General features: G+C 44.6%; 1 protein-coding gene across 6 annotated transcripts in view; it reads left to right on the top strand.

Moving 5' to 3' along the window:
- The window catches only part of LOC129714375 (5'-AMP-activated protein kinase subunit gamma-2), a 376,688-nt gene that overhangs the window by 318,061 nt on the left and 41,512 nt on the right, over positions 1 to 17,115 (top strand). For all 6 annotated transcript variants that reach the window (XM_055663955.1, XM_055663941.1, XM_055663949.1 and 3 more), the window contains 2 exons: positions 3,904 to 4,010; positions 10,822 to 10,903. In XM_055663955.1, the coding sequence (XP_055519930.1) occupies positions 3,904 to 4,010; positions 10,822 to 10,903 (189 nt within the window). The remainder of the gene's footprint in view (positions 1 to 3,903; positions 4,011 to 10,821; positions 10,904 to 17,115) is intronic.

Genomic DNA, 17,115 nt, shown 5'->3' with positions numbered 1-17,115 from the left:
TTACATCTTAGATTTACTGCTGCTCTTCCCGTTTGGCTTTCACTGCTGCGTATGTTCTGTTAGTAATTGCTGTGAACTGTTGCTAGCTGTCGCAATGTTTGAGCAAGAGCTGTGAACTGTAATTGAAAAGAAAGGATGTGCTTAAGCTTGCTGTCAAATCATTAATCATCTTAAACGACAGCTTACGTGCAATGGGTGTTATTTTACTTCTTCCCCTGAAGCTGAGAAACCAAGGGAGATGATTCATACTATCAGCTACAACTGCAGCATTAGTGAAATGCAGATCTTTGAAGTGAAATGGAAATAATGAGATTCTAAAGTGCCATAGTGTGTAGATTTTATCGGAAACCGGGATTATTTAGAAATCTGATTCACACCCTGGATAAAACATTGCATCAAAGCAAAATAAAATGCATTCACGTTGAAAAGCATGATTCCTACATCGTTCCACCAGCTTTTTTGCGGGGCTTTGTTAAATTAATGGACTGAGACCGTATCTTTCCAAAGTAAGTCAACATTTTCTGAAAATGTAGAAACTAAGAAATGCAGATGCTGGTTAATACATAAAAGGACCCAAAGTGCTGGAGTAATCCTGTGGGTCAGGCAGCATCCCTGGAGAGCATGATTAGGTGATGTTTCCGGTCGAGGTTTTTTTTACCTTAGCCTGGTCATGTTGGGTTAAAATGTTAAATAAATGTGGCATTCCATTGAAACGCCTAAAAGTAACAGGAAAGGCCGATTTTTGATTAAAAAAACAAAGGTTTGAACAAGATTTCTATTCAGTTTTCAGACGCAAGGCTTTTATGTATCTAAGTTACATAAATCTGCTACTTGTCAGCATAAAACAGATTCTATCTGTGTGTGTGTGTGTGTGTGCGTGTGCGTACACACACATGAAAGTGAATGATTGTGGTTGTGTATGTGTTTATAATTTACACGAGACGTTCACCTAATAAGGAAATAGATGCTTTACCAATGCATTCATGTATTTCAACTGGGCACTGAATATTTTTTTTAAACCCAATGGAATGAAAATGTTTACACTACAATCTAATTAATTGTTAACTCAGCGCTATTGATTAGGGAAGTAAAATGCCTGAACGTGGCGATACGGAAGTTATTGATTTCTAAAAAGACATGTCTGAGTAAGCTGTGGTGCCTGCCCATGGTTTGATTTCACGATTGAGACTGAAGAACACAGTGGTTCTCCAGAGATGCTGCCTGACCCGCCGAGTTACTCCAGCACTTTGTGTCTTTTTTTTGTAAACCAGCATCCGCAGTTCTTTGTATCCAAATAGAGGAGGGCATGGCAAAGGCTGCAGACAGTTCAAATGAGCAATATCTAAAACATCACGGAGGCACCGAAAGCAAGTGAATTTACAGAAGCCAATTAACCTACAAAGCTGCAAGCCTTTGTGATGTGGGAGGAAGCCGGAGCACCCGGAGAAAACCCATGTGGTCACAGGGAGAACGTGTAAACTCCATGCAGACAGCACCCATAGTCAGGATTGAACTCTGGTCTCTGGCGCTGTAAGACAGCAAGCAACTCTACTGCTGCACCACCATGCTGCCCTTGACCTGCTGAGTTACTCCAGCACTTTGTGTGACCCCTTGCCCTTTTCTATCATCGCCAGCATTGCAGCCTTCTGCACCATGTTTCTCCCGTTCTGGACTGATCACTCTAATTAACTGCTCCACCACTGACAGCAGTTGCTTCAACTGCTAATCTCAAACTGCACAACCCCATCCCCTGAGCGAGTCTCTCTTATAAGATGCTGTAAAGGCCAGCATATGGGAAGCTTTTGATTATCTGTCCTGCTGTATTTTTGATGTGCCATGTTGTCAGCTTTTGATTAATAAAGCTCCCATGAGCGGCACAAGATGTTTTATGTTAAAGATGCTCCATAAATTTATTGTTGAAGAGGAGAGAATGGGAATTGATTAGAATTATTTGGAATCTAAGCTTGGAAAAATGTTTTTTGAAATTAGCTCAAAATAAGGACTGCTGAGTTTAACCACAAAAGGGCGATATGTTACGGCATAACAAATGTTCATGGAGAATTTATTTTTGTTCAGTTATTCCTCGCCAAAGTATTAACCACTTGTCTCTTTGGGATGAGTTATTCAGATTTGCATTTTTTTTAAGCAGCATTTCTAGCAATGAAGTTTTGAATATTATCTTGTGCACTTTTTTTTAAATGCCTGTTCTTGAACAGTGCTCAGAGTTGATTTTATGTTGCCTTTTGTTCCCCAAAGATGCTGAGTCATGCTGGGCTAAGGATTGACAGGCAATCGGCTGTTTTCTGATCATTTTATCCAGCTGGCTCTTGTGTTAAATGTTTGCCTGTGGGGCATATCACAACCTTGTCTCTCTCCTCCCTCCCTATCTGACTGGGTCAGATTCCAACTAGGGATAGATTAGGCACCTCTACTCTTTGTCCCTGTGAAAACCACGCTCTGACCTTGCTAGCTGTATTTCTGGTGCCGAGGTCATCTGCAAGCCTCCAGGGTTTGGGGCATTTTGGCGATAAATACTCAGCTGCAGCGGGCTTGCCAGAACTGGAAAACAAGATACCCCCCAAGCTGAGCCTTCTGAGAAAAAAAATTGTCCTTTCAAAGTTTGCTCTGAACTTGTGCCATGCGTTTGTTTCTAGATTTTATCTTTGGATGCAGAGGTTAGATCTCAGCATCTTTGTTCCAAGAAGTATCATGATTCCATCGGACACAAAGGCCATGTTGACCTTGTTTCCTTATCTTTATTGCACACCTGTCAACGCATGGAATTTGCAGCACAAATCAGGCTGGCTGGTCCTACTAATCTACGCCACTAGTTATGCTTGATATGAGTATGATCCCATCTCAACAGCAGGCCCTTCTGTTTATTTTGTTTATCTGTGTTCTCTTTAAGGAACATAGAACTGCACGGCAAAGGCCCTTTGGCCCACAATGCCTGAGCCTCACGTTATGCCAGGTTAAACTAATCTCTTCTGCCTGCACATGGAACCGTTTTGCTCCATTTCTTGCATACCCGTGTGCCTGTATTAGAGCCTCTTAAATACCACTGTCATTATCTGCCTCTCCCACCACCCCTGGTGGTGCGTTGCAGGCACCCACCGCCCTTTGTGTGGGAGGAAAACAAACTTGTCCCTCACATCTCCTCTCAATGTTGTCCTTCTCACCTTAAAGCTATGCTGTCTGGTCTTTGACATTTCCACCCTAATTTGAGATGAGGATGAGGGGTGCAGTGGTTTACCAGAATGCTGTCTTGATTAGAGGATTTCAGCCACAGGGAGAGGTTGGAGACACTTGAATTGTTTTCTCTGGAACACCGGGGGTTGAGAGGAATCTTGATAGAAATCTTGATAGAAGCATATCAAGTAATGAGAAGCATAGATAGGGTAGACAGAATTGCTGTTTTGTGATTTATATCAACGATTTGGATGAAAATGCACATTGCCTTCCAATAGTCAGGATATTGAGTATAGAAGATAGACACATTTGGAGTAACCCAGTGGGTCATGCAGCATCGCTGGAGAAAGGGAACAGGTGATGTTTTGGGTCGGAACCATTCTTCAGACTAAAAAACCGGCATCTGCAGTTCCTTCGAGTATAGAAGTTGAATTATTACAGTTGCACAAGGCGTGTGTGAGACCACATTTGGAGTATAGTGTTGAGTTTGTGCCACCCTGATAGAAGTCCAGTACATGAGTTTGTTTCTTGATTTGCCTGGTGTCCGTGGGCAGGGAAGAGTTATGTTTGGAACAAATTAGATTTTGAGATGAATGGAGAACAAGCTGTCATACTTGATCTTGTTCATTTGCCGAGCCAGCTGGTCATGCTGTGAAGTTGCTAGATGAATTTCATTTTCATGCTCTAACCTTCTTTCTCCCTTTTCTTTAACAGCCGAAGAGTCAGACAGTGATATTTATATGAGATTTATGAAATCCCACAAGTGCTATGACATCGTTCCCACCAGCTCAAAGCTCGTTGTATTTGATACTTCATTGCAAGTAAGATTTATTTTATTTATCTTGAGTGTTTGGGTAATCGGGTTCAATATATCATACTTTACTGGCATTGTCCATTGCTATTGAAGTGTTGAATAAGATTGTCACTTGAATGAGATTGTTTTGATAAAATTCCAGTTGTGTGCCAGTTCTTGGGATATGCGTTGAATCCGTACCATCTAGCATGTGGCACGGTGGCACCACAGTAGAGCCTTACAGCACCAGAGACCCCGGTTTCATCCTGACTACGGGTGCTGTCTATATGAAGTTTGTACATTCTCCCCGTGACCTGCGAGGGTTTTCTCTGGGAGCTCCTGTTTCCTCCCACACTCCGAATACTGCCTGCGTTTGTATTGCACCTTTAACCTTCAAGCATCCTAAGCAGGACTGCCAAGCAAATGATTACAATTGTACCATACAAGGAAGGCAGGTGAAAGAAGGTGATTTTAAATTAACTTTTTACATGGGGAGTGAGAATTTGTCTTGGATCTATTTAGGAGAACAGTTCAGAGTATAGGCCTTCTGCCACTGAAGAATGTTCAGCGAGGCTGAAGGAGTGTGAGGTCAATAGGACAGTGCTACACATAACTTGGGACAACTATGATTAGATGCGGTTTCTGATTTGAACTGATATCTGAACCAGAGAGAGAATTGTTCAAAGAAACCTGTGTGTACAACTTTAGTTGTGTGGTTTTCTCTACACTTCATGTATGTACTGACATCTTTCATATTTCACAGGGAAAATGTCTCCCGTGTATTGGGTTTGAGACTGCATGAGGATAGTGAGTGCATGGAACGTGCTGCTGTGGGGGGTGGTTAAAGCAGATTCATTAGTGTCATTTATGGACTTCTGGCTAGGGATATGGAGGGATGGGGGTCGTGTGCTGGTGGATAAGTGATTCAGATTCAGATTCCATTTCAGATTCAAATGTTATTGTCATTGTGCAGTGTGCAGTACAGAGACAACGAAACGCAGTTAGCATCTCCCTAGAAAAGCGACATAGAATATGAGCAATAAATAAATATATTTACGTGCATACAGTCATAGTAGTGCAATTATTTTTTCCTGGTGGAATGAGTGTCCTGGGAGGTGGGGGGGGTGGTTGGCAATCACCGAGGTACAGTGTTGAGTAATGTAACAGCCGCAGGGAAGGAGCTGTTCCTGGACCTGCTGGTCCGGCATCGGAGAGACCTGTAGCGCCTCCCGGATGGTAGGAGGGTAAACAGACTGTGGTTGGGGTGAGAGCAGTCCTTGGAGATGCTGAGCGCCCTTCGCAGACAACGCTTGCTTTGGACAGACTCAATGGAGGGGAGCGTGGAACCGGTGATGCGTTGGGCAATTTTCACCACCCTCTGCAATGCTTTCCGGTCAGAGACAGAGCAGTTACCATACCATACTGTGATACAGTTGGTAAGGATGCTCTCGATGGTGCAGCGGTAGAAGTTCACCAGGATCTGAGGAGACAGATGGACCTTCTTCAGTCTCCTCAGGAAGAAGAGACGCTGGTGAGCCTTCTTGATCAGAGTAGAGGTATTGTGGGTCCAAGAGAGGTCATCGGAGATGTTGCCCTTGGAGTGATGGTCTTGGCATCACGTTCAGAACAGACATTGTGGGCTGAAGGGCCATGTTCTTCTGCTGTACTGTTCTATGTTCCATGAGCATTTATCCTCGAGGCAAAACTTTCCGATTAAGCTCGAGTTGTTTAAGGATATGTAGAAAAAGAGATAGTAACATTTCTGGGAGATGAGTATCAATTTGTTAAAACAATTTCTGGAGATCAGAAATGCCTTTTGAGATGTTTATAGCAAGGTTGTTTGACACAGTGCATAATATTCATCCAGAATCATGACCACAGCAGGGAAGCATATTAAAGTTTTAATAAATCATAAGTGGTACAAGGTTGTGGCTGCATTAGATAAGGTAAATATAGGGCAGCTGGTGTCAACAATGAAGCTGCAAGCAACTTTTCAATGCTAGGACTAAGCTACAAGACTAAGTATGAGGTAGAACGCTTTTATGCATAGATTAGTTATGGTAGGGAATTCTTTGCCTCAGAGGGCGGTGGAGGCAGGTTCTCTGGATACTTTCAAGAGAGAGCTAGATAGGGGCTCTTAAAGATAACGGAGTCAGGGGATATGGAGAGAAGGCAGGAACGGGGTACTGATTGGGGATGATCAGCCATGATCACATTGAATGGCGGTGCTGGCTTGAAGGGCCAAATGGCCTACTCCTGCACCTATTGTCTATTGTCTCTTGTGCCTGCAAGGTATGGTGGAAGTTCCATGAGGTAGGTCATTCCATACATGCTCCACGCTCTGTGTGAAGTTACCTCTCGGGGCCCCTTTTAAATCTTTCCCCTCATCTTAAACCCATTCTCTCTGTTTTTTGATTTCCTCATACCTGGGAACAAGACTCTGCATTCTATCCATCCCCCTCATGATGGTGGACATCTCGAGAAGGTCACCTCTCGGTCTCCTATGCTCCAAGGAATAAAGTTCTAGCCTGCCCAACCTCTCCCGATAATTCAGGCTCTTGAGTCCTGGCAACATTCTCATAAATCTTAGTCTGAAGAAGGGTCTCGACCCGAAACGTCACTCATTCCTTCTCTCCAGAGATGCTGCCTGTGTCCAGTGTTTTTGTGTCTACCTTCGATTTAAACCAACATCTGCAGTACTTTCCTACATATCCTTCTCATAAATCTCCTCTGCACTCTGCAGCTTAATGCATCTTTCCTATAGCAGCATTACCAAAACTCCACAAAATGCTCCAAATGTGACCTCGCCAATGTCTTGTGCAACTGCAACACAATGTCCTCAATGCACTGTCTGAAGGCCAGCATGCCAAATGCTGCCTTTACTATCCTGTCGAAATCTGATACCACATTCAGGGAACTCTATATTTATACACTTTTGTCCCTCTGGTCTTCAACACCGCCGAGGGCCCTGTCTGCCTGTCGCTATGAAGGTCTTGCTCTGGTTTGACTTCTAAAAACACAACCCCTCTCATTTATCTGAATTGAACTTCATTTGCCATACCTCGGCCCACTTGCCTAGCTATTTTAAGTTCCCTCTTGAATTGTTGATTACTTTCTTCCCTGTTTACAATACCACCCATTTTAGTGTCATTGCAAACTTACTAACCATGCCTTGTACATTCTCAAGCAGATCGTTTATATCAATGAAGAACAACAATAGACCAATCACTGTTGTACACTACGATGCAGGCCTCCAGTCCAAAAAATCAAGCCTCCACCCTGTGCTTCCTACCATCAAACCTATTGTATCCATGCCAAATCTATGTGCATCACACTGGCACAGCTGGAAGAGCTGCTACTCCAGCGTCACAGACCTGGGTTCAATCCTGGCTTTGGGTGCTGTCTATGTGGATTTTGCACATTCTCCGGGTGCTCCAGTTTCTTCACACATCCCACATAGATTAATTGTCCTCTGTAACATTGCCCCTAGTGTGTTGGGAGTGGGTTTGAAAGTGGGATAATACAGATATAGCGTGAACGGATGATCAATGGCCTGCATGGACTTGGTGGCCTGATGGGCCGGTTTCCGATCTGTATTTTTCAATTCAATATCCAATTAATCAGCTCCCCCTGGAATCCTTTCAATCTAAAGCCCCTGTCCCACTTAGAAAACCTGAACCGAAACCTCTGGAGACTTTGTGCCCCACCCAAGGTTTCCGTGTGGTTCCCGGAGGTTTTTGTCAGTCTCCTTACCTGCTTCCACTACCTGCAACCTCCGGCAACCACCTGCAACCTCCGGGAACCGCACGGAAACCTTGGGTGGAGCGCAAAGTCTCCAGAGGTTTCCGTTCAGGTTTCCTAAGTGGGACAGGGGCATAACCATCCAGACTAGCCTACCTTGCATAACCATCCAGACTAGCCTACCTTGCAGGACCTTGTTAAAAGGTTTGCTGAAGTCCTTTTAGACAACGTTCATACTCTTGGATATCTCTTCAAAAAACAAACTGATTTGTGAGACTGATTTGAAAGAGCCTGTCTCGCTGAGTTACTCCAGCATTTTGTGTTTATCTCCAGAGGTGCTGTCTGACCTGCTAGTTACTCCAGCATTTTATGTCATAAACTGTAAAGACAGTTCTTTCACAAAAATTGGGAAGTATGAGTAATTGAAAGAAGTGTAATCCACCTAAGGAGGTATTGAGGAGAACGCCACAAAGATCAATGATTAGAATTTGTATGTGACCTGCATAATCAAAGCATTTGCAAGTCAGCCAATTTAATTTCATTGAAACAGAGCAATAAAGAATAGTCTTGTAATGTCTAGAGGACTGTAAAAAAAAAACTTTTAAAATGCAGAGGCGTTGAAAGTGACAAATTGAACTCAATAATTGATAAAGTTAATAGATACTGCTCTCAAAATGTGGACATTTATAATGTGCATTGAGTGAGGCTGTGAGAGAGATTTGTGGGAAACATGCAAATGGTTAGATGGGTACGATGAAGTATTTTTGAAAATTGAAAGGGGATGTGAACACTCTAGCCAGTAAGGGGTACCATTTGTTTTAATTTGCATTTTTGGCTCTTTAAAAGAAACAATTGCCCAAAAGCAAAGTAGAGATATCCCCCAAACCCTAACAGTAAACAATATGGAGCGTGTAAACACAGGGGCAGTTGGGGTCAGTAGCTTGGGTGCATTTAAAGATAAATTAGCCAAGTCAGCAGAAAAGCAATGGCATAATATGTGGTTGAGCATGGTGGAAGTATAGCAAGTGTGATTCGTAAGGGTGTCAAAGGTTATGTGAAGAAGGGGTTGAGAGAGAAAGATAGATCAGCCATGATAGAATGGTGGAATATATTTGATGGGCCGAATGGCCTAACATGAACTTAGTATAGATCTTTAGAATGAATGGTGTATTCTAAGAGTTGAAAACCTTGCAACCCACAAAGGAGCAGTGAATATTTATTTTCCACCCTCTTCCTCAACCTTTTTTTTGTTCCCGGAAAGGTAAAATTGAGTGAAATGAGTGGGCTTTGAATATTCACATTCTGTCAGCAATCTGTTTCTGACTGAATTTCCTGGGCGTTTTGGTCCATTCTTGGGAGGTGAGCTTAATCTACTCAAAGACATGTAGTTTACTTCGGATTATTTGGGGAAATCCCTATGTAATGATCTGCAATACTTAGGTTGCGGTTACGCTCTATTATGGATGGGTTGCAAGTCTACCTCTTGTAGGGCGGATGGCGGGCCACATCTATCACATGTACACATGGATCCCGCCCCGGATGGCGGGCATCAAATCACGTGTTCACAGAAGGTAGATAAAAATGCTGGAGAAACTCAGCGAGTGAGGCAGCCTCATGTAATCAATAGTCAATAATCAATAGTCAATTTAATTGTCATTTGGACCCCTGGAGGTCCAAATGAAATGCCGTTTCTGCAGCCATACATTACACACAAATAGACCCCAGACACAACATAATTTACATTTTACATAAACATCCATCACATAGCTGTGATGGAAGGCCAAAAAAAACTTATCTCTCCACTGCACTCTCCCCCCCCCCCCCCGATGCCAGAGTCAAAGTCAAAGCCCCCGGCTGGCGATGGCGATTGTCCCGCGGCCATTAAAGCCACGCCGGGTGGTGCAAGGTCGCACACCGGGTCTTGGTGTTAGAGACCCCGGCGTGCGCTCGCAGAGTCCCGCAGCCATTCCAAGCCGCGCGGGGCAGTGATGTTAGGCCCCGCTCCAGGAGCTCTTCAACCCCGCAACTCGGGCGGGAGAAGTCGCCGTTGCAGGAGCCCTGAAAAGCGGTCTCCCTCCTTGCATGTCTCACCCGCAGAGTTTCTCCAGCATTTTATGAGGTGCTGTTCCTCCAATATGCGTGTGTCCTCACCCTGGCAATGGAGGAGGCCCAGGACAGAAAGGCCAGTGTGTGAAGGGGAGTTACAATGGTTAGCAACTGGGAGAACCAGTGGGCCTCGGTGGACCGAGCGCATATGTTCTGAGAAACGGCCACCGAGTCTAAGCTTAGTCTTGCCATGTGCAGGAGCCCACAGCGGGAACAGTGGATGCAATAAATGAAGATGGACACAAAAAGCTGGAGTAACTCAGCGGGACAGGCGGCATCTCTGGAGAGAAGGAATGGTAGACGTTTCGGGTTGGGTCCCTTCTTCAGACTCAAGGTTAGAGGAGTTGCATGTCTCACCTGGAAGAACTGCTACGGTCCCTGGATGAAGGTGGGGGAGGAGGTATAAGGACAGGTGTTACATCTCCAGTGGTTGCTGGGGAAGGTACCTGGAGAGGGGGTAGTTTGAGTGGGAAGGGATGAGTGAACCATGGAGTTGCAGAGCGTGCGGTCTCTGCGGAAGGGGTGAAGGGGAAGATGTGACCAGTTGTGGGATCACGTTGAAGGTGACGGAAATGTCAGATAAATATGTGTTGAATTGTCTGTTTTTTGTCTACTTTGGATATCCTACCGGGTTCTTTCCAATATTTTTTTCTGTCATTTTTTCCATTTATTTTCATTTTATTTCTGTTTGAAATTTCATTTTCTTTTCTGGTAGATTCTATATAAATAAGCTAGCTGGCTAGAGTTTAATTTTGGTCATCCAGAATAGAAAGACTGCCGGTCTTCTTTTTGCGTATGGCATGCACAGCCTAAAGTTGTAGGCCAACTTGTTCTATTTGATCTTATTTGATTGTGCACGCTGGGTTGATTGCATTCGTCGAAACAGGGTGGACCACGTGAAGGTTGCAATCTCCCACCACAAAGACTGCTGGTCAAGTTGTACAATGAGGGTGGTGCTCTGCAGCCTTTAACAGCTTTGTTTCTTTCTTCAGGTGAAGAAGGCCTTCTTTGCTTTGGTGGCGAATGGCGTTCGAGCAGCCCCGCTTTGGGAAAGCAAAAAACAAAGTTTTGTAGGTAAGTACATGCAGTTGTTGAACCACAGTTGGGAAAAACATTAAAAACCTTCCTGTACTTCCAGTGTTGAATACTGCAGACGCTGGAAATCTGAGGTAAAAACATGAATTGCTGGAACTGGTCAGCAGGTCGAACACCAAACGTAGAGAGTGACACCATTCATTGTTTGGTGTCTATGACCTTTCATGGGAATCTGCTGAAAAGATATGTGTCAGAGGGACCAGAGGAGATTGACGAGAATTATCCTGGGGATGATTAGATTAGCGTTTGAGGAGTGTTTGACGGCTCTGGGCTTGCGCTCGCTGTAATATAGAAGGATGATGGGGATTTCATTGAAACGTACCGAATAGTGAAATACCTCGATAGCATGGGTGTGGAGAGGATGTTTCCAGTCATGGGAGAATCTAGTACCTGAGGGCATAGCCACAGAATAAAGGGACGTACCATTAGAATGGAGATGAGGAGGAATTTCTTTAGCTAGAGGATGGTGAATCAGTGCAATTCATTGCCACAGATGGCTGTAGAGGTCAAGTCGGTGGGCATTTTAAAATTGATTGATAGCTTCTTGATTAGTAAGGGTGTCAAAGGTTACGAGAAGGCAGGAGAATGGGGTTGAGATGGGAAAAATAGATCAACCATGATCGAACGGCAGAGCAGTCTCAATGGGCCGAATGTTCAAACTCTGCTCCTACATCTTGTGATGTTATGATCATTCACTTGAAAGGCAGTATGAAAAGTCTTATTGTAATACAAAAAAGCATTTACTAAAACCTCTTAAATGAGCTTGGAGATTGTGCTGCATGTATAATTTGTGATATGTGGGAAATACCGAGTGCAAATGACAGGACATGTCATGCACACTGCTCATCACAGTGGCATTGTCCTTATGCTTTCCACTGTTGACAATCAAGAGATCGATTGCCATGATCAATTGTGTTATCAAATAAGCTGTATTGTCATTGTATCAAGGACCCTCCATAATTGTAGACAGTAGAGCAGACAGATTTTGGATATCTTTTGCCTGGTCATTTCTATGTTCCAGAAAAGGCAGTATAGTGGCTAGGCAGAGTGGAGGTGACTGGTGCTTCTATCAAGTGCAATGTTCACTGTACTACAAGTAATTGAAATTTAATGCATGCAATTTATGTGTAGCTGTTACCCGTTGCATTTAGTTCAGTTTAGAGAAACAGCACGAAACAGGCCCTTCTGCCCACCAAGTCAATGCCGACCAGCGATCCCCATACACTAGCACTAAACATTACAAACTAGGGACAATATACAATTTTATAAAAGCCAATTAACCTACAAACCTGTACGTCTTTTGAATATGGGAGGAAACTGGAGCAGCCGGAGAAAGCCCACACATTTCATGGGGTAAATGTACAAACTCCGTACAGACAACACACGCAGTCAAGATCGAATCTGATTCTCTGGCTCTGTAAGGTAGCAACTGTACCATTGAGCCACCATACCACCCTGGCTAGATACATATTTTGCTTTTATTCAGAGAAATTACTGTGGTTTTGGTTTGCCCTGCTCCTTTTAAATAGACTTGTTTTTTTGTAGTCAAATGACTTTGTACAATGGACTCCTGATAATCCTGGCCACCCCACTTCTCAACCCGTTATCTGATGCGGTGTTGTCACCGAGATGTACCAGGGGCATGCTGCAGATTGACATTTTGGTTGGACTATGAATCCTCTGCCTGAAACTGCTAGTGGTTTTGACATTGCAAATTTGACCTCACAGCACCGATGTGGCGTTGTTTTTGCTATCTCCACTTTCTTTGAGTAGTTTGCGAGGTCTTCATTTTCCCCCATGGGTTTCTTCACAAGTCATCATTAAGTTTTTATTCATCTTGTTCCAGAAATGGACCCTAGGATAGGCACAAAGTGCTGGAGTAACTCAATGGGTTAGGCAGCATCTCTGGAGAAAAAGGAGAGGTGACATTTTGGGGCGGGACCCTTCTTCAGAAACTACCCGGAACGTCACATATCCATTTTCTCCAGTGAAGTTGCCTGACCTGCTGAATTATTCCAGTATTTTGCATTGATTGTTGGTATAAACCAGCATCTGCAGTTCTTTGTTTCTACATAGATCCGAGGGTGTGGATCTAAAGAAACATTTCAAAACGTTCATCAAAATCTTGCATAAATTAGTCATACCTGAATTGAAAAGCTGACTGACTGTTAAGGCTGCAAAATGTAAGTTCCTATGCATTGGTAACCACACGCTATTGTATTTATTTTGCTGCATTGTCAAGTTGATTGGGAGGATTTAATGAGCCTGATGGTATAAAGAAGCTTATCTGGCATGCTTCACTGAAGTTACATGATTGTTGTGGAATACATGTTATTAACTTCACCTTTTACATTTGGCTTCATTTCACAACTGTCTGATTTCCCAGATTCTTTGACATCGTTTCCTTGGTAATTGATGAAAAGTTTTTTAAAAAGCATTGGAAAGTCAAATAAGTTAGTCACAAAGTCACAAAGTGCTGGAGTAACTCAGCAGGTCAGGCAACATCTCTGGAGAACATGGATAGATGACGTTTCGGTTCGGGACCCTTCTTCAGACATTATGGGGAGGTTGGTGGAGAAGAGAGCTGCAAGAGAGTAGGGGCAGGACAAAGCCTCGCAACTAATAGGCAGATGCAGGTGAGGGGGGTGGGATTACACATTACACAATACAATTTATTTATCATTTGAACCCCATTGAGGTTCAAACTAAATGTTGTTTCTGCAGTCATACACACAAGAAAGAACCAAGACACAACACAATTTACACAAACATCCATCACAGCGCATCTCCTCCTCGCTGTGAAGGAAGGCAAAGACTTATCTCTCCCCTGCACTTTCCATTCCCCTCCCAATGTCAGTCAAAGTCAAAGCCCCCGGCGGGCGATGGCAATTGTCCCGCGGCCATTAACGCCGCGCCGGGTGATGCAAGCCCACACTCCGGGTCTTGTTGGAGCCCCCGGTGTGCGCTCGCAAAGTCCCGCAGCCATTCCAAGCCGCGCCGGGCGATGATGTAAGGCCCCGCTCCAGGTACACTTCAACCCCGCAACTCGGGCGGGTGAAGTTGCCGTTGCGGAAGCCCCGAAAAGCGATCTCCCAGCAGGGACCCGTGGGCTCCCGGTGTTCCTGTCTGCCAGACCTGCGGTAAGCCTCTGAATCCCCGGGGTCGGGTCGCAGCTGAGCGCCACCACTGCTCCTCCCGTTCCGAACTTGGCCAGCTCCGCGATGGTGAGTAGGTCCGCAGGCTCCGCGACTGGAGCCCCAGGTCGTTCCTGCTGGAGGCCGCTCCACGGTGCTAGGCCCCAACGACAAACGAGACCCGACAGAGAAAAGGTCAGGTTCTCCGTGCAGGGGATAGATTTTTAAAAGTGTCCGCCACCCCCCGCCCCCCGCGCCCCACACACATACACAAAATAAATAATAAAAACTACATTCAAACGAGACAATAAAACAACAAAAAGACAGACAGACGGACTGCAGAGGCCGCTGCGACGTGAGTCGAGCCGCCCACCGGATTTGATAGGTAGATGGTTTGACAAAGGCCAGAGATATAAAGACAAAATGTGGGTACAAAAGGACTGAAAAGTTGCAAATTGTGACGCTAGAGGAAGGGATGTAGGTGGAAGGGGAGAAAGTCTGAGTCCAGGTGGGGCGCAGGGGAGAAAGGGAGGGTGGGGAAAAAAAGGGGGTTGTGTTATCTAACAGTGGAGAATTCAGTGTTTATATTGTTTGGTTGTAAGCTGCCCAAGCAGAATATGAGGTGCTGCTTGCTCCTCCAGTTTACATGGCTATGGAGGAGACCCAGGACAGAAAGGTCAATATGGGAATGGGAAGGATGACTTAAAATGGTTCACAGCCGGGAGGTCCAGTAGACCTTGGCAGACTGAGCGCAAGTGTTTTGCGAAACAGTGCCAAGTCTGCACGGCCTCGCCGATGTAAAGGAGGCCACATCGGGAACACTGGGTGAATTGGTGAAGTTAGAGGAGGCGCATGTGAACCTCTGTCTTGTGTAGAAGGAATGCTTTATGGATGGAAGTGAGGGAGGAGGTACAAGGACAGGGATGGTACCTGGGGAGGAGTGGGAACGGGAAGGTGACTGCTGGTGGGATCAGTTTGGAACTGACGGAAATGTCGGAGAATGATGTGTTGGTGCTGAAGCTGATGGGGTGAAAGGTGAGACCAGGGGGAACTCTATCCTTGTTCCATCAGGGGGGATGGGGAGTGAGAGCAGAACTACGGGATACAGAAGAGACACAGGTGAGGGATCCATTTATGACAGCAGGGAGGAATCCACGTTTACTAAAGAAAGGACATGTGTAAGAATGGAAAGCTTCATCTTGGGAGTAGTGATTGAGAAATGATGAGTGGAGGATAGAGTCTTAGCAAGAGGCAGAGTAGGAGTAAGTGTAGTCCAGATAACTGTGGGAGTTGGCAGGTTTGTAGCAGCCGTCAGTCGACATTCTGTCCCTTATGATGGAGACAGAGATCAAGAAAGAGCACAGAGGGGTCAGAGTGAATTTAAGGGCAGGGTGGAAGTTATTGGTAAAGTTAATGAAATCAACGAGTTCTGCACCAGTGCAGAAGGCAGGCAGCCCTGATACAGTCGTCAGTGTGACAGAGAAAGAGTTGTGGGATGATGCCAGTGTATGTTTGGAAGAAAGACTGTTTGACGTAACCACAATAGGGCAGGCATAGCTGGAGCTCATACGAGTGCCCATGGGTACACATTAAACTGGAAGAAAGCGAGAGGAGTCAAAAGAGAAGTTGAGGTTGAGGACAAGTTCTGCCAGGTGGAGGAGAGTGTTAGAGGAGGGAAATTAATTGAGTTTCTGTTCAAAGAAGAGTGGAGGGCCTTGAGACCTTCCTGGTAGAGGATGGATGTGTAAAGGGACTGGATGTCGACAGTAAAGAGGAGGCAATGAGAGCTTAAAAATGGAATGTTGTTGAAGGGCGTGTGTGTGTGTGTGTCTTGAATGTAGATCAGAAGGGACTGGTCAGACGGAAAGAGGATTTAATCAGCGTATTTGGAGATGTTCTGTGGGCAGGAACAATGAGAAACAGTAGGTGTGTCTGGTCAGTCCTGTTTGTGGATTTTGGGAAGCAGATAGAACCAGGTGTTGCAGGGCTAGGGAATGATAGAGTCGGTGGCTGTGGAGGGGATGAGATCAGAAACGGTGTGGGAGATGAGGCCTGATATCCGTCTGTGGGGTCAAGGGAAGGTATGAGGAGGTGTCCGAGAACTGGCTCCAGGCCTCAGCACGGTAGAGGTGTTCCAGCCAGACTACATCAGCACCTCCCTTGTTTAATGTGCCTCATACGTCTAACTCGTTGATTAATGGTGAATGGAGGGACAAACAGTTGAGATTAGTTTATCTTGGCCACATCTTCGGCACAGTGTGGGCAGAAGGGCCTGTTCGTACTTTTCACTAGCATTCAAAACTAAAGTAATACATGTTTTGACTTCTCAACAATAGTCTATAATGATATACGTTTCCCACCCTGCAGTTATTTAGTATGTGACATGAGAAATTTGGTCGGCTATTATTTATGGGGTGTTTATTGTATTTTCTACATTGAAGCCAAATAAATATTCATTTATGCGGCCTGCCATTATAGTTTCTCCTGTTTCTGACACCTCTGAAAGGCCAGTGTTTATTTTGCCTTCATTCTTTTTACATTCTAACACCACTTTTGGTTTTGGTTCCTTGCTGGCCAGGGGCCATTTTCCAGACTGTGCTTTCAGCAGTGCTTGCTGGTATGAGACGGTTAGGGATTTGGAAATCATACACAGATCATCACTACAAAAAAAAACCTATTGGATTAGCCTTTCTTCTCTCGTTATATAATGGGGCTGGTACTATTACTGTGGACAAAGTCCTGGTTAGATAATCAATATCTCTAGGGTTTTAATTTTTGGGACTTCAAAAACAAAGTCGTCTATGGCTAATTGGGAAATGGAAGTGTTTTTTTCCGGCTGATAATATTAACTGTGCAGAAAATATAATCTTACTCATTTCACTTGACTTTTGTTTTGGTCTGATAGCGATGGTAAAACTATCATTGCTATCAGACCCCTGAACCAATTTCCTCTTTCACAGTTCCTTCCACATACTCTTACTCTTAACTCTACCTCATTTGATTATTCCATTATTTCACCACAAACTTTCGAGATACAGTGTGGAAATAGGCCATTTC

Source organism: Leucoraja erinacea, chromosome 2 (assembly GCF_028641065.1).
Source record: "Leucoraja erinacea ecotype New England chromosome 2, Leri_hhj_1, whole genome shotgun sequence".
Taxonomy (NCBI): domain Eukaryota; kingdom Metazoa; phylum Chordata; class Chondrichthyes; order Rajiformes; family Rajidae; genus Leucoraja; species Leucoraja erinaceus.
This window is presented reverse-complemented; position numbering and strand designations above follow the sequence as displayed.